We start from the raw sequence: 25,189 nt of genomic DNA on the forward strand, positions 1-25,189 counted from the left end.
GCGTCCTGTCTCCCCGTCCTGTCTCTCCGTCCTGTCTCTCCGTCCTGTCTCTCCGTCCTGTCTCTCCGTCCTGTCTCTCCGTCCTGTCTCTCCGTCCTGTCTCTCCGTCCTGTCTCTCCGTCCTGTCTCTGCGTCCTGTCTCTCCGTCCTGTCTCTCCGTCCTGTCTCTCCGTCCTGTCTCTCCGTCCTGTCTCCCCACACTGTCCTTTATGTTTCTTGGACGGAATGTAACTGATAATTTCGTTGCTCTGTAACATGTGCAATGACAACAAATAAAATCCTATCCTATCCTATCCTATGGCAATGTTTTGATATGTTGAGGGGAGTGTCTTATGTCTGCATTTATTTGAAAGAGCATATGCACAGAAAAGCAGACGGACGGAGTTACAATGGAGATCCTGCGAGTTTTTAAAGCCATGTGACGCGTCACATTACATAGGGAAGTTAAAGCCAGCATTTCTGACGTTTTTATCCACTAATTCATTATGTTATGTGAGGCAACGCAACGTATGCTTGATCTGAAACATGCCTACTCGTGGCCTCTGTTGACATAGCAGTCAGCTGTCCGCAGTCAGCGACGATGAAGCCACGTAATGGAGGGGCGTCCCATTTCTTAGGGGAACGTTTTACCCCTCTGTATTGAGGGGCAAGGGGAAGGGGTAAGGGGGAGGGGTAAGGGGAAGGGGTAAGGGCTAGAAATGGGATTGGGCCTTAGTGTGGGGCGGGGGAGGGGGGAAGAAGGCTTGAGTGCAGGGTCCTGCCACCATGCCCTCCCATCCTATCAGCTGCTTTTTTCACCGTTTTGCATATGTTTTATTCATTAAGTTACATGAATGTTGCACTTTTGGGGAGAGTAGGCCTATACTCCACTGAAACCAGCCGCTGTCTTCCCCGCCAACCTAAGATGTTTGTTGGTCAGTTAAAGGCCACTCCTGACCGAACTTACCTCTATCTAAGGACTCACCTTTTCAACTCTTCAGTTTGGTCAATTCATGTTAAATCCAACGATGTCTTCCATTGGTTTCCCCGTGTGTTAAAAGGTCATACCTTTAGGTCATGATGCACATTGAGCTAGTTTACTCTGCCACCCCGACTTTTTGGTAGGCCTATACTTGCAGTTGGTCTGGTTAAAGGGCTTTCAGTAGTTGTGCTTGTGGCATAACTTCTGTTGATTTTAGTGACCCTAATCATTTTGCTCGTTGCTGTCTCGATTAGTTTCCAGAATGCCATCAGATGCTCATATGATGGAAATCTATTTAAAAATACATCACACAAATACACACTGTTAATGGAAAATGCTTTGTTTGAGAGCTGTTCACGTATTTTAAAAACATACCCAGAAAACATTAATTTATTCTACAACAATAAAAAATCTATAGACCTGGTGTAGAAGCGGATGTCTTCTGGGGAAGTAGCAAACCGCTCGAACCCAAATATAGTATGCAGCTGGTAGCTCTGGACCTGCTGTCTGAGCACCTCAATCTCTTTTTGTATAGCACTGTAGTGCTCACGGTCAACACTAGAGCCCGACCGAAATAGAATTTTTAAGGCCGATACCGATACGAATATTTTGTGATTTAAAAATCCGATATGCCGATATATCGGCCGATATATATATATATATTAAAAAAAAATCCAGAAACGCGCAACAAAACAAACACATTTCCCTAACATTGGTTATTTGTAGTTATCCTTTAAATCCTTTTCACTCTCAGCTAACACGTAACAGCAAAACTGGACATGGTAGTCATGAATTAAGTCATGCTTATCGACTTTAGAGAATTGATGGGGATGTTCTTTTAATTGTTATTCAAGCAATGTATGTCTCGTGACAGTTGCCAACTTACCATGAACATACTTGCACAAATTAACAACACCGATGATCTCCGTCGATCTCCGTCATTCACTCTGCCTAACTCTGGCTGAATCAGCGGGTTTGGGCGTTAGAGCGCCCTCTGGTGGACCAACTATTATTTATTTTTTTAAATTCATTTATCGGCCATTATAAATGCCGATACCGAATAGTTTGAAAAATGCCTAATATCGGCCGATAATATCGGCCGATATTAGGCAACCGAAGAATTGTTTTTTTTGGGAAGTGGTGGAAACTTAAACTGCCATTATACCGGCTGGAAGCTGAGCACAACGGTACACAGCAGTGTTGGTTTGATCCGCCTTCACTCCGTTGAAGCTTGTGAAGTCTTCTAACATTATATTTCCATTGTTTGGTTGGGTTTTCCAACTTTTTACTATTTATAGTTGCCGTGGTAACTGATACGGGAAGTAGACCGGAAACTAGTATGCCGACACCTGGCGACACCGGAAGTTCGCTTCTAGAGTTGTGCACAGAGCCTATTATATTCTTTGACCTTCAAAATATATTTATGGTAACATACGTAGTTAATAAATACACAAATAATAATAATTAACAGGCTCAACACACATTCTTCGTTATTTTAAAATTATACGGACCAATGGGCGCGCGAGTGTGTGTAGGCTTGCGTGCGTGTACGCCTGTGTTAATTAGTCTGTGCGTGTGTTTGCGTGCGCGTGTATTTGTGAGCATGCATGCGTGCGTGCGTGCGTGTGTGTGTGTGTGTGTGTGTGTGTGTGTGTGTGTGTGTGTGTGTGTGTGTGTGTGTGTGTGTGTGTGTGTGTGTGTGTGTGTGTGTGTGTGTGTGTGTGTGTGTGTGGTTGCGTGCGTGTGTGTGTCCCAAATGGAGGGCGTGCAGTGCAGTCTATAAGAACAGGGTTGGGTTAATAGGTCGCTAATATGCATTAGCGTATTTATCTCATAGAACAGATGGCCGTCGTTACTCCGCTCTCCTCCAGTCAATCGAATCAGGAGATTGAATAAGGGGGCCGAGATGCTGTCGGGACGGGAGGCGGTGAGGGCGGGCCGCTGGTGTCGGCGGGATGGGCGTGGAGAACAGATCCTCGCTCGTCCCACCGGACGCTCCTCTCACTTTCATGCACCTTCTCAGCTCCTAGGGTCGCGTCGGTCGGTACCGCAGTCATTGGTCTCCTCCAGAACTAAAGTACTCCAGAACTTTAGTAGGCTACCCCAGAACTAAAGTAGGCTCACCACACAGTCCTCTGGAGGCTTTGCCACACACATTAGTGCCCCTGGATCATTTCTGTTCAGCTGGACGTTATCCGTTTTAAGTGTCGCAGCTGCCTGGAGCGCAACAGCGAAGTCAACTGCGCTCCACCGTGGAAATCCCTGGTGCTAACTGCTGCTGAGTGGCTTTGATTTGGTTTTTGGGGCGCAAACTACAGACTGAGATGCCGCGGAGTGTCCAGATGGAGACCGTGTTCCTGGCGCTGCTCCTGGGGGCGGTGAGTCCGCCTCACACCTGCTGCACTACACGCATCATTTACAAACGCACTGAAACTGAAAATAATGTTTTAATTAATTTGTTGAATCAGAGATGTACAATTCTGTTTTGGTAACTTCGTCCCAGAAGCATTTTGAATCAAACGTATTTAAAGTTTATTCAGCCATTATTACGCATCGAGCGCTGCAGCCAGGGTCGGATAAGGGTTACGTTAGGGGGGTAAGGAAGGGTTAAGCTTAGGGTCCGGGTTGGGTTAATGTTAGGCTCTGGGTTGGGTTAAGGTTAGCGTCTGCTTTAGGTTTTTAGGGTTCGGTTAGGCTCTCGGTTTGGTGACTGTTAGGTTCTGGGTTAAGTTATGAGTAGGCTCTGGGATATGTTAAGCTTAGGCCCTCGGTTGGGTTAAGGTTAGGGTCTGGGTTAAGTCAAGGTAAGGCTCTGGGTTAGGTTAAGGTTGGGGTTTGGGTTAAGTTAAGGTTCTGTGTTGGGTTAATGTTATGCTCTGGGTTAAGTTAAGGTTAGGTTCTGGGTTAGGTTAAGGTTGGGGTTTGGGTTAAGTTAAGGTTCTGTGTTGGGTTAATGTTATGCTCTGGGTTGGGTTAAGGCCCTTGGTTGGGTTAAGGTTAGGGTTAGGTAGTTTGGGCCTTCCACATGTCACCCTCCTCCCCTCTCATCTCTCCTCCCATTCTCTCTCTTCCCCGCTCATCCGATCCTGTCCTCCCTTTTCATCTTGTCTTTTCTCCTCCCCCCTCCACTCCTCTGTCTGTTCAATCAAGATTTCGCTACATGAGTCTATACCTTCCTCTATAGCCAGAATATGAGTCTATACCTTCCTCTATAGCCAGAATATGAGTCTATACCTTCTTCTATAGCCAGACTATCAGTCTGTACCTTTCTCTATAGCTATGAGTCTGTATCTTCCTCTATAGCTATGAGTCTGTACCTTTCTCTCTATGAGTCTGTATCTTCCTCTATAGCTATGAGTCTGTACATTTCTCTATGAGTCTCTACCTTCCTCTATAGCTATGAGTCTTTACCTTTCTCTTTAGCTATGAGTCTTTACCTTTCTCTATAGCTATGAGTCTGTACCTTCCTCTATAGCTATGAGTCTGTACCTTTCTCTCTATGAGTCTGTATCTTCCTCTATAGCTATGAGTCTCCATCGTTCTCTATGAGTCCATACCTTCCTCTATAGCCAGACTATGAGTGTGTACCTTCCTCTGTAGCTATGAGTGTGTACATTCCTCTATAGCTATGAGTGTGTACCTTCCTCTTCAGTGGCGGTTCTAGACCCATTCTACTAGGGCGGCCAATGAGGGGCCAGTGTTTACCAGAGGGGCACAAGAAAAGGCAAAAATATATATTTAAAGATTATAAACTTTACTTTACTTTGGAATCCTCAAGTATTTTTCTGTCAAAGTATCTAAATTGATGGAGCTTATGCACTAAATCATCAAAATCATTTAAACATTTGTTTTGTACAAGCGTGCAAGAGAAGTAGGGACATAACAAAAATAAAAAATACAGTACAGGGTAAAACATACAGTGTGTCATGTCAAAAAAACCTCCAGGGTAACAACGAAGTGCAAAACAATGTGCCATTTCCTATTTATTTGATGAGTTTCAGTGAAGAGAAACTGTGTTCCCAAGAGGCTGAGTTTACAGGAAGGGCTGCAGCAATCTTGCACCGTCTAAAGAGATCAAGAGATGAGAGATGTTCTACTGTTCTATCCTCATTTCATGATAGCTGCTATTAGGAGAAAAAAAAAGTATGGGCATGCATTAGATATCGTTGCATAACCATCCCTTCCTACTTAACACGGGCAGATAGCCTTCTACTCTTTGCTCAAATGTATTTGTTATCCCAATGCAACATCCAAAACGAATGAAAATAGGTGGTCAACATCACAACATTGTGTAGCCTAGACCTAGTAAGGATACTGAGTCTGACATTTGGATACTCACTTCTGCTTCGATGAGTTTGCTTAGATATAATTTAGTTTCTAAATATCTCGAGAGCAGACATTTAAAAACTTAATTTCATCATCAGCATCTCCATGGGTTTTCATATGAAATGAACATTAAACAGAACAGATAGGTGCAATAAATACACACATGCACAAGGTTTTGATGTTATTTATGTTTAATCAATATATGGTCTACTAAAACTCAGAAAAAGCAAAAGTTTGTAAGAAACCAAACCGTTTGTAAATCCGTCAAGATTTCAACGAGGTAAGTGTATTAGCGTTTGTGCAGATCACTGATTTACGTCCGCTACAACAGATTCCCCCAGAAAGCTTTACTGTGGTAAGATGGCGGCCTATGGCAAGGTTCTAGACGCCGCCGTAGGGCATCTAGTTCATATATATATCTATGGTCAGTCCTGTGTGTTCAAAGTTCGCTACGTCACAGCTGTTTCGAAAAGTGTGTTTCCATCTCCCATTTTGTGAATTTACTCTCTTTCCCATTTCTCAAAAACCACCTCAAGCGAGCGGAAAAACCTTTTTTGCGAATTAGAGGATTTTAATGCGAATTTTGGTTTTTCCATCACCGTTTACTGATTCGATACTTCAAAGTTCGCATAAAATCAGGGGGATGGAAACGCACCTAGTGTGAGGAACTACATTAACACGGTTATGTGCAAGAACAACAAGTCACTTACGAAATGAAATCGTTTTGCTTAGCTTCGACTCTTGCAACAGGAAAAATTGTCGCTCCTTTCTCCAAGAGTAGTCGCTGAGCGACCCCCGTGTAGAGCTGCCATTATTCTATGCTATGCGTCTTTACCTTTCGATGGGTCTGCACCTTTCTCTATAGCTGAGTCTGTACCTTTCTCTATAGCCAGTCTATGAGTCTATACCTTCCTTTATAGCCAGTCTACGAGTCTATACCTTCCTCTATAACCAGGCTATGAGTCTGTACCTTTCTCTCTAGATATGAGTCTGTACATTTCTCTATAGCCATGCTATGAGTCAACGCCCCCCCTGTTTGCAATGCTTCACTAGAACCGGCCGTAGCTTTCCCAGCTTTTCTAAGGGGATGTCAGACTCAGCGCACACAGCCACAAAGCCCTGAATAAATTCTCGTCTCCAATCTGCGGATGCGCTTGCACTAGTAATGGTGGTTAGAGGAGGCTTGCTCTGGTTACCAGGCTGCTCTGCCTTGTTCTTCACATGGGGCTTCAGCCTTTAAGTGGTCCTCACACATATTCGTACTGTCCAATCAATAGTATGTTGACAGAATTTGCAAAACAGTTTACCCCCAACTCATAAAAGTCCCGGTATTGATCTGCTCTGAATTTAGGAGTAAGGGTCGAATCTTTAGTTTTTAAGTGCGCTCTTTGACACGTTTCTATCAAAACACTTAGATCGAAAATGATTGTTGTATTTATGCCTACTCATCTGTAATTGTACAATTATTAAATCATTTAGGGTACTACAATGATCAGGACTACATTTGATTATCTTTTTTTTTTTATCAACTTTCACCAAAATATGAAAAAATTGCATATTCTGCAATGCTCCATGTTGTACAGTGGATCATTCTAGTACAACATTTTGCAAACCGGTCTGCAATTTCAACGTCGCAGAAATCATAGGGCGACTATATAGATAAATATATATCCACTGTACTGTATATACTCACTATAGGGCAATGATGATTGGTCTGTCGGATGGCAGGTGGGAGCTTCAGCCAATCAGGCTGCGTGTCCTTCTGGTCAGCTGACCACGGATGGGGTCTGCTGCCTTGAATGTGGACCTGGAGAAGGAGTCACCAAACCCTGCGGAGCAACACAGACCGTCTGCGACCCCTGCTTAGACAGTACTGTACTATACACACTATATACTACACACACTACACACACACACACACACACACACACACACACACACACACACACACACACACACACACACACACACACACACACACACACACACACACACATTCTGATCTCTGTGCATGTGTAGGTTTTAAATGCTGACCATTATTAAGTTGTTCTCTTCTGTATTATTAATAATAAATAGGTATAGATGTATATAGATATATTATACGTGATATATTATACATGATATTTAATGTATCATATCAATTATATGTGATACATTAAACATATATTCTCAATGCTCCTTATCCTAATAGCTCTGAGAGCAATAGCAGTTGTCATAATAGGAGCACTTTGAAGCAGGAACTGTACTAGGAGATGATCACTATCTAGCAGAGTGACTTGGTAAGATATCATTATGTAGCAGGAGATGTACTAGGAGACCACTATGTCTCAGGGTGTACTAAAATACCAACTATGGAGCTAGGTGAACAAGGATATCGCTATGTAGCAGGATGTACTAGGTAGGAGATCACTATGTAGCAGAGTGACTAAGTAGGATATCATTATGTGGCAGGATATGTACTAGGAGATCACTATGTAGCAGGGTCTACTAGGGGATCACTATGTTGCGGGGTGTATAAGGGGATCTCTATGTAGCAGGGAGACTATGTAGGAGATCACTATGTAGAAGGGTGTACTAGGTGATCACTATGTAGCAGGGTGTACTGGTTGTTCACTATGTAGCACGGTGCGTTAGGTGATCACGATGTAGCAGGGTGTATTAGGAGATCACTTTGGAGCAGAGTGCGTTGTCAGTGAGTCTCAAGGGGCTAGGGGGCCACTTAATCTTTGACCTCAGCGGCAGCAGGAAGCACTCATTATTTGGCATCCTAACCTGGAGTAGGAGCTGCTTTGTTTGTTTTGCACCATAAATATAACTTAGAACAAATACATACAACAACATTGCTTTTCAAAAAACACTGACCAATCGCCAATTATTATTTGTTTGACATTATTTTCAGGTTATTGCACTAAGCGCTTGAAAGTGTCAACCACTTATTCCCCAAGCGGAGGTCGATATATAAACAACCGCATTAAGAGACGTACGCATCAAATCACATATGGCACATCTTCAATACGTGCATTGTGTTCTTATTCAGCACACAACGCATTACATTATCGATCACCCTGCTGCTACACTATACACCTAGCCTGGCTATTGCCAGACCAAGCTCGATTGTAGATTGCACATTGGTCTGGTGACGCTGCCGTCATTTCCTTCAGCACAAGAGGCGTGATCAACGGGCCTAGTTCAAATGACTCTGTACGCAATTGGCTGCTTGCCGTCGCTTCCCTGTCATCATTGGGTTGATCCAGCCAATAGAGCACCAGGGGAAAAAGCCAGCTTGGTGATTGGCTCCCGCAAATAAAAATGATCGGAAGCATAAAGAAATGTATTGCTCCTCTCCAGACCGTTCTGCCGGCGATTTCGAATCGCCCCAGAACGGGCTGGGGGTACCCAGTCTACTATACACCATCGCACAGCCCATAACGTATCCACGGTGCTTGTCGTCCACCCAGGTGAGACGTACTCAGAGGGGCGGAGCCACACGGAACGCTGCCAGCCGTGCACACGCTGCGCCGGCCTGCAGCGCATGAAGTCGCCGTGCATGGACGCCAACGACGCGGTGTGCGTGTGTGACTACGGCTTCTACCTGAGCCAGCAGTCCAACCGCTGCGAGCCGTGCACGCGGTGCCCCGAGGGCGAGGGCCTGCTGTACAGCTGCGACTACGACCGCGACACCGTGTGCGAGTCCTGCAGCGTGGACAACTACTCGGACCAGGAGAGCTCCACGGAGCCCTGCCTGCCGTGCACGCTGTGCGACGAGGACGACGAAGAGGAGATCCAGCCCTGCACCCGGCTCAGGGACACCGTGTGTCAAGGTGGGTGGGCGGGCGGGCGGGCGGGCGGGCGGGCGGGCGGGGCGTGCGAGGGGGTTGCGATGTGTGTGTTAGTCGTGCTCGTAGGACACACGTACGCGCTCGTGCTCGTGCGTGCGAGCATGCAAGCGAGACAATCATACACATAGAGGCACGCACACACACATAAACACATGCACATGCACACAAACACACCAACACACATACAGACACAAACACACATATACACACACACACACACACACACACACACACACACACACACACACACACACACACACACACACACACACACACACACACACACACACACACACACACACACACACACACCACGCGCCTCGGGCACTCAGTCAGAGAAACTGAACACCCCACACTCCACCCTCAACAAAGTCCGTAGCACACCTACAGACTGAACCCAGCTACAGACTATATCGGTGTGTTATCTATGTACCAAGTGGTAGCATCTCAATTGAAAGTAAAATAAAAGAGGGCCTAAACTAGATCCGTGCGGTACCCCATATGCAATGACTGCAGAAGAAGAGGAATTTGTTAGAATGCAGAGGGGGGTGAAGTCTCCTACTAATATTCAGCCCTTTCTTGTGTCCCCCCCCCCCCAACACTAGAGAACATTGATATTCACCAGTTCATCTGGGGAGAACATTAGGGTCAACAGAGTTAGAGTGAGTCATCCCCAAGACAAGTTGTCTCACTGTGCTTCCAGAAGGTCATTTCTAAGACTGGGGTTCTAGCCCGTGGCCACAGAGCCATCAGCCTACATTCCCCCTGAAGGTCTGACCTGATCAGGGAGATTGGCTTTACCATGAAACAACACGTCTATTGACGAAAGTTAGCACCCAGGACCCCGAAACTGGTGACTTACAAATCGGCTTTTGTTGTGCCATCTTCCTGTTTGATACAGCAGCCACAGCCACAACCCTCAACCCTCACTTAGCTACCCTCAGCCACTTAGCTAACCTCAATCAGATAGCACAACCACTTAGCTAACCTTAATCACTCAGTTACAACAGTCAGTTATCTAAACTCAACCAGGTCAGGTAACCTCAGCCACTTAGTTTACCTGAAACAGTGTGTGTGTGTGTGTGTGTGTGTGTGTGTGTGTGTGTGTGTGTGTGTGTGTGTGTGTACGTTTGTGTTTGTGTGGGTGTGTGCGTGTGTGTGTGGGTGTAGTTCGCAGAAATGCTGCAACCCAAGAAGATGTTTCCAGATTAAACCGGATGTTTCTACAAATAGGAGAAGCGTTTGCCTATGTTAACGATACTGGATTATAAATTAGCCCTCCCCTCACTAGCTGTCTCATAAGTCTCACTCGCTCCTTCCCGCAGGGCCGACTGCTAAGTGGGAACTTTAATTTGTTGTGTCTCGTCCTCCTCTTGCAACAAAGAACACGTGGAATTAAAACGTTTCTGAAGGACTACGATGAAAGCGGCAAGATAAGCATGTACATAGAGAGGATACAGATACAAGCTATTCATAATAATAATAATAATTGTATTTGAAGGCGCTTTCCTCTGCACTCCAGGACACCGTACAGAGTCATCAGAAGGAAACAAAATTAAGAAAGAGAGAAATAAATTGTAATAACAACAGACATAGTAATTGGCATCAGGTGGAATAAGCAGTTCTGAACAGATGTGTTTTGAGTTGTGATTTGAAAAGGGGAAATGAATCGATCTTTCTTTGGTGGTGGTGAGACGGGCAGAGGGGACAGACAGATGTACGGAGGAAAAGGATCTGAGGGAGTTGGTACGTGGGCGAGGTCGGACAGATATGGGGGAGGAAGGTTGTGGATGGCCTTAAATGTTAACAGGAGGACCTTGAATTTGATACGGAACTGAACCGGGAGCCAGTGGAGCTGTTGGAGGACAGGGGTGGTGTGGTTGGTGGATGGGGTTCGTGTCATAATTCGGGCAGCTGAATTCTGGACCAGTTGGAGTTTAACGGAGGGATTTGTGAGGGAGGCCGAGAAGGAGCGAGTTACAGCAATCCATACTGGAGGTGACGAGGCCGTGGACAAGGATGGCGGCATTGTGGATAGTGTACTGTCCAGGATGACACCCAGACTCTTAACCCTGGAGGAGGGTGAAACATTGGAATTATCGATGGTGATTGAAAAGCAGTTTGTTTTTGATAAGGTTGATTTTGTACCAATGAGTAGGACCTCGGTTTTGCTACTATTTAATTTGAGGAAGTTGTGTGAGTGAACCAGTTTTTTATTTCAGACACGCAGTTAGTGAGGGAGGTGGGCGGAAGAGTGGACGAGGGTTTAGTGGTGAGGAAGAGCTTGGGTGTCGACAGTGGAAGTGAATGTTACATTTGTGGAAGATATTGCCGAGGGGAAGGAGGTAGATGATGAAGAGGAGGGGTCCCAGCACAGAACCCAGGGGCACCCCTGAAGTGACGGAGGAGGGGATGGATTTGAACGACTTCAGTTGGATGAACTGAGTGCGGCCAGATAGGTATGATTTGAACCAGTCTAACGGAGTGTGGGTGATGGCGATGGAAGCTAGCCTGTCGAGGAGGGAGGTGTGACAGAGCGTGTCAAAGGCTGCACTCAGGTCGAGGAGGATGAGGATGGTGAGTCCAGAATTAGCTGCCATTAGGAGGTTTTCTGTTATTCTGATGAGTGCTGCTTCAGTGCGATGGAGTGGGCGGAAATAGTCGCGGTTTTGAAGGTTGTCGGGACAGTTCCAGTGTTGAGAGAGGAGTGGATGATGGCAGAAATGAGGGGGGCCAGAGAATGAGGGGGGCTGTTGAGATGCTGAGGTGAGGAATTAATCCAAGGTGCTGGTGGATATTCTTGATGTTTGTCGTGAAAGAGGACATAATGGAGTTGCAGAAGGAGGTTGTGTTCAGGTGAGGGGGCAGAGAGTCCTGGGGTTTAGTGGTATTGTTGAGTAGGGTGAACACTGACCTGGAGTATCCTTTATTGGCAGTGATTATTCTGGAGTAGTAGTGGGTTTTAGTGCTGGCAATGGAGTCCTTGTAGTCTAAGATGTGATTATTGTACATTTCTGTGTGAATGGTGAGGCCTTTTTTTTTTTTTTAAATGAATCCGTTCAAGTTGCCGACCTTTGGCTTTCATCAGACGACGGTCGGCGGTGAACCAAGTTGCGGAGACAGAGAAAGAAGCATGTGATTTTTTCGAGTCGAGCGTTGTAATGAGAGACCAGATTATCATGGGTGGATAGATTTTGGATGTCAGGGAGGCGGAAAGAGTGGATACTTGAAATGAGAGTGGTAGGGTTAATGTTCTTCATATTCCGGAATAAAATGAGGCGTGGTGTTTTAAAGACGGAGAGAGTGAGTTTCACTGTGAATGACCGGAGAAAATGGTCAGTTATGGGGTGTTCATCAGCGGTAGGTTCAAGAGGGGTGACACCAGAGCAGCACATTAAGTCTAGAATGTGTCCTTTGGAGTGTGTGGGAATACTGGTACGTTGCTGGCATCCAAGACTATCTAAACAGGAAGTGAAGTCTTTGGTGAGCGGCAGATTGATATGGTCCATGTGGATGTTGAAATCACCCCGCAGTATTATGCTAGGGGAGAGAGAGGATAGATGGGTGAGAAAAGAAGAAAAAACAATCAAAAAGTCACTATTCGGTTTAGGGGTACGGTAGACAGTAGCGGTGAGTTTATAGAGAGGTAACAGATAAAAAACTGAAACATGGTGTCTTGTTAAGAGTTTGCATCAGGTTAAGAGAGGCCAGAAGCAGGCAGAGAGAGAGACCAGAAGCAGGTAGAGAGAGAGACCAGAAGGAGAGAACAGACTACAGTCAATAAGGAAAACGTAGAGGAGAAGGTGATCCGTGGAGATCTATGGACATTAAGGAGATCAATAGAAGAGAGGAGAGGAGTAGGGGGATGGAAATGGATGATTAGGCATCTCCGAGAGATAGAGAGACAGGCCAAAGAAAGACAGGACATAGAGAGACAGTACAAAAGAAAGACCGGGAATAGAAAGACAGGAAAGGGAGACACCGGCCAAAGAGAGACAGGCCATAGAGAGACAGGCAATATAAAGAAAGGGCCGAGAGAGAAAGAACATAGACAGACTGGACAAAGACAGACGGACAAGATAAACCTTATAGACATTGGAGTGGGCATTCCTTAAACAGTGTCCAGATCATTAGATCATCAGGACGTGTGCGGTCAGATCCACAGACCTCCTCTGTTTGCTGCACAGCTTGGCTTTGTCCGACCCGCCATCAGCGGGTCCCCTCCCCCCCCCCCCCCCTCACGCTGAGCCTCGGGATGATCACTGAGCCTGGGTGGACCCCATGTCCTTCCAGAGGTGATTTGGGGGTGGGGGTTGCATGCCTCTGGTTCTGGTTGTAGAAGCTCTGCATATCAATCTTCTGATCTGCTGGAAGCATGTCAGCGATCGGCCATTCAGGGGAATGTCAGAGAGCCGCCACAGAGGGGCTTGTGTTCTGCTAGAGATAATAGGGGGTCAACTGGAGTGGTGGTGGACCAGTGTACTGGGAGTACTGGCAGTACTGGCATTATATATTCATGTATATGTTCCCTATGCAACAGTCACCATGCTATGTGAGCTGGGCATTGTGGGGTTCCCCGGAAACGGGGCCTCTGATGTCCGTAGTCGCAGGTGTCTGAGATCATAACACCCTACATCGCATCCTGACATCAATACATCTCTACATCGTAACAACACAAAATCATGACATCATTACATCTCTATATAACAGCATGATTACGCCATAAATCATTGCATCATAACATCATAACATCTCGGCCACACAACATCACGAAATCACGACATCATTATGATATCACAATATCATCAAGTCATAACAGCACGTAAACATGTACAGGTAGCTGTTACCAATTGATATGGTACGGACAACAAAGATACAGCCTAAGTCTGCAGATATAGACTCAGTCTCAAGCTAGAGACAGAACAGATGGAGGGAGAGAGACAGAGGGAACAGAGAGACATGTGGGAGAGAGACGACCGAGATCAGAGAGAGAGATGAAGAGATAGAGAGCAGATGCTGAGAAATGGTAGCATCAATAAGAGATGAAATTTCTACTATGACCTCTGTGACACACACACACACACACACACACACACACACACACACACACACACACACACACACACACACACACACACACACACACACACACACACACACACACACACACACACACACGCGCGCACACACAAACACACACAAAACAAAAAGAATACCAGTCACAGCAATGAAAGATGAGAATATTGGGGGAGAGAGAGAAATTAACTAGCCCATCCCTAGGTAATATGGAAGAGACAGAATGAGTGGTTAAAGAGACAGTGAAAAAAAACGTAAGAAACCTTTCATGATACAGAATAAAGGTTTGATCTAAACCATTCATCCATCGCTATTACGAATTCCCACTCAGAGCTACGTTTTATTAAAGAACAATAATTAATTCCAGTCGAAGACACGCAAAGTTGTCAACACCTCATGCTTGAGGAGCTGGCGATGTGCCCGCAAACGTACAGCCGGAGAGCCGAAGCTTTATGTTACCTCGTTCCCAGGCGTTCCCATCCCACGACGTAACGCCTGGAACAGGGTGCCTCAAACACACGGCATTGGCGAGAGAGGGGGCGGGACTTCTGATCAAAGGAAGTGGCATCCGTTTCAGTTACATGGGTTCAGTGGCGGGGGTTGAGAGAGAGGGAGGGACTACTGCTCAAAGGAAGTGGCATCCGCTTCAGTTACATGGGTTTAGTGGCTTGGGTGGACAGAGTGGGCGGGACTTCTGATAAAGGGGTTTCCGGTATTTGTAGAGAAAAGCAACTTTTTTTTTAAACCCTAACCCTTATCGTTCATGTCATGTTCTCATTCTCCTCTCTGAGGTGACTCTGAACTGGCGTATGTGAGACCGGGATGTGAGTGTAAATTATATATATTTGTATATATATATACAAATTTTTCATTCAGTGTGTCATCATAAACATTCCCAAGTTGTTGATTGGAAATCTTGGCTTCTAGCCGGATAAAAATTCCTAATGTGGGATTTAATGACCAGCCTCAGACACACACACACACCTGCCCACACCTGGGAACAAGAACCAGCCCGATGCTGCCCCTCCCAACACATGCACAGACACACACAAACACTTCCTTACACTCTTAAATACACGCACACATACACAAACACACCCACACACCCACACACACACACACACACACACACACACACACACACACACACACACACACACACACACACACACACACACACACACACACACACACACACGTAAAGAAAGATGGAAGGAGAATGAACGTGGAGGGCATGGAGGAGGGGAACAATAGTCTGTCTACAAAGGAAGGAAGAGGGTCTAGTTTCCAGAGGGGGGGCAGACAAAGATGGCCTGTGTGTCGAGGTGTCTGATGTCACCAATCAGAGATGGAGAGGAGAGAGTGGAGGGGGAGAAAGGAGAGAGGAGAGAGGAGAGGACTGGAGAGGAGAGGGCAGGGGAGGAGAGGAGGGCCTGGAGGAGGAGAAAGGAGGGAGGAGAGAGGAGAGAGGACAGGACTGGAGAGGAGCTAGGCAGAGGAGGAGAGGAGGGCCTGGAGGAGGAGAAAGGAGAAAGGAGAGAGAACAGGACTGGAGAGGAGAGGGCAGAGGAGGAGAGGGGGGGAGAGGAGGAGGGGAGGGGGGAGGGGAGGAATCGAAAAGAGAGGAGGGGAGAGGAGGAGGAGGAGAAGGGAGAGCAAAGGAGGGGAGGAGGGGAGGAGGGGAGGAGGGGAGGGGAGGGGAGGAATCGAAAAGAGAGGAGGGGAGAGGAGGAGGAGGAGAAGGGAGAGCAAAGGAGGGGAGGAGGGGAGAGGGGAGGAGGGGAGGAGGGGAGAGGAAATTCAATTTTTATTTAATATAAAGCACTATAGACACTAGCTAACACCCTAGACACTAATAAACACCCTAGACACTAATAAACACCCTAGACACTAATAAACACCCTAGACAGACACTAATAAACACCGGTACTTTTTCTAAACAATGTCTAGTTTACAGTAAGAGAGCGTTGTTTACACACGCAGAGGACAGATCCGTCCCTTTAAGAGAGCGGCAGTGCGCGCCATCGTCCGAGAGGTCTTCACCATAATTCCCCTAACGTTAAGTCGCTAAATGAGTCGATGACTCAGACAGCTGTGGATACTGTTGCATGATCAATTAAATTGCAGGGTGGCCCAGCTGTGTTATCCGTGTTCGAAACGATCTAAAAATAACCTTTTGAGCGTGTTGACCGTTGATGTAACGTTTTAACGTTCCTGTTCGCATTAGCTTGATGACTTTCATGAATTTTGTTTGTTACAGTGTATGTTTTAGTTGATATGCTATATATCATACCTCTACAGATTGTTATTTAAATGAAGACCTCCCCTTTAAGAAAGTGAGTTTTAAAGCAGACCGCCCCTTTAAGAGAGTATAACTTAAATGCAGAGGGAAGGCTTCCCCTTTAAGGGAGTAGATAGCATCTTGCACTTAGAGGACAAGAAACTCGACACCTACTTCAACCTAAGAGGCTGACTGGTAAAACATTAAGAAGATCGATACATATACACTTTATGGATTCACCAATATGTTCCTCCGTTTGATAAATACTTATAGGTACTTATAGGGTTGGACATGGGTTATTATTATGTACTTACTACGCCCTCAGATTCGTCTTACGATATCCACACCGTAACACTCGCCCCGATAATAAACCCACCCCTGTGATAACCCTGGTCCCAGTCTGCACTGTAGGAGGCTGTGGTTTTATTGGGGGAGCTCCCAGGATGACCAGTAGTAGACAGTGGGGAAGCTGCCCCAGTATGACCAAGAGTAATTATGGTTCTACTGGGCTGCTCAGAGTGTCCTCCACTAGTATACTGGTTGTACTGGGCAGCTCCCAGTGTCCACTAGTGCCGGACTGGTTGAACTGTGCAGCTCCCAGTAGTAGAATGATTTTGTCACCCAGTACCAGACTGGTTGTACTGGGCAGCTTCAAGTGTCCCCCAGTAATATACTGGTTCTCCTTGGCTGCTCAGAGTGGCCACCAGTAGTGACCTGGTTGTACTGGGCAGCTCCCATTGTCCAACAGTAGTGGACTGGTTGTATTGGGCAGCGCCCAGTGCCACCAGTAGAAGCCTCTGGTTAGTCAACCAGTATAAGGCTAACTGTGACGACTGTGTCCCCCGCAGACATGAACCCGGTGCTGACCACGCCCTTGCCCTCCCTCAACCCCTGGGAAGTCAATCCGCCGTCCGTGGACTACGAGGATCCGGCCGGCCCCCCTCCCTCGGAGGAGCCCAACACGACGGAGAGGCCGGGGCTCGTCTACAAGGGCCTGCACGACAAGCTCATCCCCATCTACTGCTCCATACTGGCCGCCGTGGTGCTGGGCCTGCTGGCCTTCGTCATCTTCAAGAGGTGAGCCAGATTCGGCCATGCCCCGCCCCGTTCTGCCGGCCGTTTGAGTTCGCCCTCGAAAGAAGGGTCCGGAGAAGAGCAACGCATCTCTTTCTAGTTCCGATACGTTTTTGCGGGAGCCAATCGCCAAGCTGGCTTGCCCCCCTCCTGGCGCGCTATTGGCTGGTTTAACACAATGAGGAAGGGGAGCGACGGCAAGCAGCCAATTGCGTACAGTCATTTGAACTAGGCCCGTTGATCACGCCTCTTGTGCTGGAGAAAATGACCGCAGCTTCCCCAGACCAAGCTCAATCTACGATTGAGCTTGGTCTGGCAATAGCAGGCTAGAGGTGAGAACCCTGACCTTTAACCCCTGACCTTTGACCCTGAACCCTCCAGCCCTAAACTGTCACCCTCAACTCTAACCTCTGACCCACCAGTATCGGCGCTAAGGTGGGGCATTTGGGGGCCGTGCCCCCCCCCAGCGGTCATTAATGCCCCTCCTACCACAGGTCATGGCGTGGCCAAAAGAAAAAATCCATTTTAGTTATTCTTATAATATTAAATGGGCAAAATGTAACTTAAATAAAATAAAATAAATGAATGGGGGAATCGCATCATTTTGGTTGTGCATGCAGGTTAGGCTTGGTCAGTGCTCATTGTTTGCTGAATAAACATATAACATTTGATTCAACATAACGTTAAGCTGCAGCGTGCAGAATCCTGGTTTGAATTGAAAATAATATGGTAGACAGTTTGTCCGCCTATATTATAGACAGTTAGCCGAATTATCAAAAAAATGGTTTTACGAAAATTGCTTAGCCTTGACACGCAAATGCACAAGCGAATGGAAGGACACAGCACTTAGACGTTGTTCATTTCACTCCTTGAAGCCAGCCCTGGCTCTCTGTACATGGCCTTGTGTTATTTCTGGTGAGTGGCCTGTCCAATAGGCTACTTGCTACCTGTAGCGGCAGGCCTACTTAATGTTATTTTTTTAGGTGCATAAACTGTTGAGCGGTGAATAAACTCTTTCTGACATATCAGAGGTGGGTGAACTGCATTTATCTGTGTTTTGCCTCCACGACCACCTTCCGCCTTTTATTTTCGTCTTTGTTTGTGTGGCCGCGTAAACTTTGTGCATAGGGCTACTACCACATAGCCTCGACAACAACAAAAACAACATATAGTTGCTAAAAAATAATTAATAATAAGCCTAATAATATAAAGAAAAATGTGTTTCGTTTTTGATAGCATTGCTGCTGTGTTTGACTGTGAGGTCACCACTGAGTTAAAATACTTCTCAAACGTTACTGCCCCCCCCGCTGGGGACCCGTGCCCCTCCAGTAGATCTGTTCTGGCGCCGACTCTGTTACCCACTAAGTCATCTCCGTGACTCTGGCCTTGACCCTATCACCTATAATCCCAGTAAACCCAGTGTATGTAGTGTAACTGTGGTTCGGCCGCTTTTATTGTCATATAACTCGTCGTTAATTAGCATGCGAGCAGTAAAGCCTGCCCGGCCTGTTGGATGAGTTAGCTGCTTCTGTTGAAATGTTCTAACAGGATCACGCTGTTTGGAAGCGGACCTAGTTACAAGTGTTAACACGCAGGAATGTAGAGGAGACCACACTTCCCTGGAGGCTAACGTCGAACAAGGACATTTCGACACAGACCAGAACCTCTGCTCGTTAAACTCTTGATTCCTATTCTTACGATGGTTGACATTCTGCTTGAAATAATACCCGTTTGTGTGTCGCGGCAGACCGTCCATATGTCAGCTGAACAGTGAAGCATGTCGGGTTGCCAGTAGGTCAACAGATTAGAATCTCAGGAAAAACAACATGAATATTTTATTTGATGTTTCTTATTAATGAAGTCATCTGCCACTTCCCCCGGACACACACAGACTCAGGCACACAAAGAACATACACAAACACTCTATGCGGTAATTACTGTAGCAATGTGAATATTAAAGCAGAAAAGACAAATATTATAGTAATATATTTGACTTTGACAAACATTACTGTCATGTAACTACTTAGAAAAGATAAATACAGACCTTCTGCCAGGTCTCCCCACGGTGAATCACTCCCTTGGTCTTTGTCTTTGCTTCTAGGTATGCCAAGCGTGCATAGTATTTCTTTGTTTTCATTAATCATTACTGAACTATGTCTGAACCTGTCTCTATGTCCGGATTGATGTCATTCCCTGGAACTTTGTTCCTTACTGTGCAGGATTCCCTTGTAAAATAGATAATTGATCTCAACGGGAGTCACTCCTAACAAAAGATTATAGAAGATAAACACAAATGATGGCCATACCATTGTATTGGCTTCATGTTAGACATGCAGCAAGCATAAACCTTACCGTAGACTCAACCTCAATCAACTCCATACTGGCCCTATAAGATACACATAGCTTTCTGTGTGGATTTGTATATTCCTGCTGTGTAATACTTGCACATGCAATGGCAAATAAATATGCAACAATACTTTAACCTCACACAAACTCTTAACCTACTCTATAACCAACCCCAACCCTATAAGCCTTACCCTTAACCCTATCCTATACTCAATCATATCTACACATACCTATAAAGGCACATGCCATTACGTGTAACCTATGTAACAGCTGCTTGTGTTTAGACGGTATGATATACATGCGTACTGTATATACATGTATACATGTATGTGTGTGTGTGTGTTTCCTGCAGGTGGAACAGCTGTAAGCAGAACAAGCAGGGGAACAGTTGTCCGTCAGGGCAGGGTGCGGTGCAGCAGGCCAGCCCGTCTCCTGAGGGGGAGAAGATGCACAGCGACAGCGGGATCTCCGTGGACAGCCAGAGCCTACAGGAAGGACACAGCACGTCGCAGACAGGCATGGCAACGCACAGCGCATGCGCCCACACACACATGCCAAACATGCGCACATGCACGTCAACCACAGATACTCCCACACGCACACACACATACACGCACACGTCGACACACACATGCCACACGCCACCCACACACACACACACATGCACACACACGTACACGTACACACACACACACACACACACACACACACACGTCACACACACACACACACACACACACACACACACACACACACACACACACACACACACACACACACACACACACACACACACACACACACACACACACTCTCTAGTTGTTCCTACTAACAATATTATACTTTTCGGTATTTTCATTAGCATTGAAGAATTATTCCATGAGATTAATATTCCAGGTTTTCTCTCCTTTTCCTCTGAATCTCTGATTAATCCTTAAATCATAAATCACACTGGGTAGGAACCAATCCTCAATAAACCCTCTTGTTTAACCTGTAACCCTACACATCTACTGAACATTCCATTTCTAAACTGTATATTTTGTAGTTTAAACACAGTTTTAACATCCCATCATCGTTTTACATAAACCACGGCTTGCTGTATAAACTGTGTATTGTATACATGCCTTCAGCGTCACGACTGCTTACCGTTCATATCATGTGTATCAAGAAACCTGTTATTCATCCAATATTTATCGCATCATCTGCGCACTGCACCATTGCAACCCATTTCTTGTGTAGATTTATATCTTTATCTGGTAGCTAAATGTTTCTATGTTCAAATCTTTATTTTGCTCTGTTCTTGCCTAAGTCTATAATTAATCGGTGAGTACATTGAGAGCCAAGAAAAATAAATGACTCAGATTCCTTGAATGTGTGTGTGTACACACAAACTCGGGCCAACAAAGCGGGTGACTGACTCTAGAGCATTCACACGTTGTTAGCAGACCATGTGCATTGCCTCAGGAAAGCTGAATTTATTATTGTTTCTCTCACTTGCTCGTGTAACGCCATGTGACTCGATGGGACTTCAGCCTTATTCGATAAAGCAGAGAAAATAAACGACTAAATATCAATACATAAGTAGTCGAAACTGCCCGAAATTCATTTAAGCTTAATAAATATAAACAACGCTATAAATAATAATAATAATAATAATAATACATGCATACATAGTGTTCCTTCACCGGACACCTTAAAGGGGACCTATTATACTTTTCGACTTTTACGACCTATAAACATTGTTATAATGATTGATAGTCATGTTTAACAATAAACAAAAAACGATGTAGATTTTCGGGGAACTCTTCCTCTCATCTGGGCGCTTTCAGCCTTCTCTGTCAACGCTCCGTTTCGTCCTTCTCCGCCCCCTCGCCCCCCTCCTGCCAACCCAACTCCGTTGTGACTGGTTACCTTCCTTGGAGCGTGCGCGGGCAGATTTGACCCGGCATATGGGGCAGGAGTACGTCTACGTAGATGTTTCCCGGAAATGAATCGCAAGTGAATCGCAAACGTTGTCCCGAGTGTTTAGCGCTCTGCACAGCCACCCCAGACTGTCAGCAGGGAATACGTCGAAATGCATGTACGTCATTATTTGACACTTTAGTATGGTTAAACATGACTATCAATCATTATAACAACGTTTATAGGTCATAAAAGTCGAAAAAGCATAATAGGTCCCCTTTAAGGTAGACGATGAAGAGGACGACCCAAGACCACCTGGTGTCGCACAGTAGAGGAAGAAATCGATGAACCTGACACTGAGAGGTCCAGAAAACAGCCCGGGGTCGACCCGAGTGGAGGACCTTCGTCGCTGCCCTGCAGGCCAGACGGCGTAACGGACAGTAAGTAACGCACAGCGTTGACCGAAGTCTCTCTTGTTCCAGTGGTGACGGTGGACGAGGACCCCTGCCTTCTGGTCCCCCTGCAGACCCGCGAGGAGCTGGAGGTGCTGGAGTCCCTGCTCCTGGACGAGGGGCCCGGCCTGGAGCTCCTGGACGGGGGGCCGGGGCCGGGGCCGGGGCTGGGCGAGGGCGAGTGGAGCCGGCTGGCCGCCCTACTGGGGTACTCCCCGGAGCAGATCGAGGGCCTCCGCCAGCGCCAGCAGCCCCTGCGGGCGCTGCTCGGGGACTGGGCGGGCCAGGAGGGGGCGGGCCGCGACCTGCTGTGCTCGGCGCTGAACACGATGAACCGCCCGGACCTGGCGGAGAAGCTGCTGCCCGCGGCGGCCAAACCCGGCGGCGCCAAGTCCAACGCCACGTCGGTGGTGTGATCGCTCCCCGGCCAGCTCCGCTATACACTTGATTAACGTCTACGTTTTAACATTATGCAAGTGGCACACTCTGTCCATTTAAACATGAATCTGAGGCCAAACCCCCCATTGCCCAAACCCTCTCACCCTAACCCTCTCATCCTAACCTAACCCTTTCAGCTTAACCCTCTCGCTACCATCAACTCTGGACACACTCCAGAATCCTCTAGGGAACAACACAATAATGTCCCAGTGTCTATATATTGTTAATTTAATGTTTATGATGTCTATATGAGGCCTATATAAGGTCTCTGGAGTCTAGTCAACTGTCTAGCCATCTGACATCTTACCCACCATTTGTATCCGTGACTACTACTACTACTACTACTACTAATACTACTTCAACCACTATTACAACTACTACTACTACTACTAATATTATTATTAAATATAAATATAAGTTACTACTGTGCTCTTATTAATCGTGCATGGACAATCTGACAGCATCCCTGCTGTGAGAACAAACTACCTGCTTCAGGACAATCTAAGGCTAGGTTTATCCAGGTTTACCGTGCTCTCTGAGGGACACACATCTGCTCTCTGCGAGACACACACCTATTCTCCGCTTGCCATGTACCTTTTCCCTGCTAGCTCTGTACCTACTCTCTGCTAAAAATGTACCTGCTCTGTGCTAGCAACATACCGGCTCTCTGCTAGCGACACCTACTTTCTGTTAGCCACGTACCTGTCCTCCTCCCTAGCAACGTACTGTCCTCTCTATCCATGTAGTGTCCTCACCATCCATGAACCTGTCCTTCCTAGTCATGTACTGTCTTCCCTCGCCGCGTACAGTCCGCTCTAGTCATGTACTGTCCTGTCCTCTCTAATCGTGTACTGTACGGACCTCCCAGTTTGCATGCCTTCTGTCCTGTTCAGTGCTCTCATGGACCCCTGCTCGTCAATCATAACCACCCCTTTGAAATCAGAACGACATGGCAGATATAACGGGAGTTGTACTAATAGTCTGTTAGCATTCAAGTATAGGGGGCTGCTTCGCCATTAAACTGGTCTAGACCAGTAGAGAGACACGGAATGAAGGCGTGTATTCTCTAATGCGTAACACATGCAACAAAGTGGGCACTAAATCACGTCTGTCATGCGAATGTAAAGTGCTTGGATCCTGCCTGCTTGCGACTGGGATCCTCCTCAGGGGTCAACTAACGTTAGTCTTTTTCTAAGTAGTTTGACGAGATAAATGTTGTGTTGAGTTTGTAGATGTATATAATAGCCATGACATGTTTTGGCCGCTGTGGGATATTGTACAAGAGGAGATATTTTATCAGGTGGCATATTGCACGAGGGAGATTGAGGCGTTCCTGCATACAATGTTACATTAAGACACTTATAAAGTTCCAACCTTGGTTTACAAGAGCTGGAACAGCCACTGAACACTGAATGTTAATATAGACGACGCAAAGACCGCTCTACGCAACGACCTCCTCGACCCATGATCTTAAGAGGACAAGAAGTGATTGAGCAGTGAGATGTCTTGATATGGAAGACTCTGGAGGAACCTAGAACAACCCATGAGACGATGGGAGACTCTGGGAGCCATGGGTGGACCCTGGGAGATGTTGGTGCAGACGGACCTTACCCTGTTCATCTGGAGACGTTGGGGGAGGTTTGGAGACCTCTGGGAGACCAGGGCGGACCCTGGGAGACCCTTCCAGATGTGAGCGGACCCTGGGAGACTTTTGGAGATGTTGAGAGATGTTTGGGGACCCTTGGAGATGTGTAAAGACGTTTGGAGACCCTTGGAGATATTGGGAGAAGCTGGGACAGAAGTGCCTCAGCCTGTTGACCTCCACTTGTGGCAGGAGGTGGCTTTGGGGGCACTTAGTTGAGATGAAATATGTATGGTTTTAATTTTTAGCTACCAACTAGTATTAGTAGATATGTCAGTATCCATCCACCAACCCTAGCTCTTTTACGACCAAACTGTTTCTTGTTTTTTATATTTGTTAATTTCCGTATATACAGTGTATAGAGTGAAGGAAAGGTTGTAGTACGTGCAACCTAACTTATGATTGAAGGGGAAATAAATGTGTTGACACTGCACTTGTGTAAGTAACCATGCCATCCATTGGCAGAGTTAGGGTTAGTATTTGGGTTAGTGTTAGTTAGAGTTTGTTTTAGGGTCAGGCGTCAGGGTTGGTGGTTGTTTGTGTCTCACTGAGACTGAAGTGTACATAGAAAACAATGAATGTTCCTTGTACTTACTAACATATGTCATAGTATATACATCATACTTAACATGTATATCAAGCTGTATGATACATTAAAACTGTACAAATCTGTCTGTTCTGTTCTGGATAATCATTTCACGCGCGCGCACACACACACACACACACACACACACACACACACACACACACACACACACACACACACACACACACACACACACACACACACACACACACACACACACAAACACACCACTACACTGTACACCCCTCTTGATGTAAAATGGTTAG

The 25,189-nt window shown here is 46.3% G+C and overlaps 1 protein-coding gene across 1 annotated transcript; it reads left to right on the top strand.

Annotated features, from left to right (window-relative positions):
* The first annotated feature begins 2,981 nt into the window (after positions 1 to 2,981).
* ngfrb (nerve growth factor receptor b) lies at positions 2,982 to 24,995 on the top strand. Its single transcript, XM_056577766.1, has 6 exons — positions 2,982 to 3,339; positions 7,016 to 7,157; positions 8,746 to 9,108; positions 17,332 to 17,560; positions 20,256 to 20,419; positions 22,288 to 24,995. The coding sequence occupies exons 1-6, from the start codon at positions 3,286 to 3,288 to the stop codon at positions 22,671 to 22,673; spliced, it is 1,338 nt and encodes a 445-aa protein (XP_056433741.1). The 5' UTR covers positions 2,982 to 3,285; the 3' UTR covers positions 22,674 to 24,995.
* The last annotated feature ends 194 nt before the right edge of the window (positions 24,996 to 25,189 follow it).

The sequence above is a fragment of the Gadus chalcogrammus genome, chromosome 18 (genome assembly GCF_026213295.1).
Source record: "Gadus chalcogrammus isolate NIFS_2021 chromosome 18, NIFS_Gcha_1.0, whole genome shotgun sequence".
In the NCBI taxonomy this organism is placed as follows: domain Eukaryota; kingdom Metazoa; phylum Chordata; class Actinopteri; order Gadiformes; family Gadidae; genus Gadus; species Gadus chalcogrammus.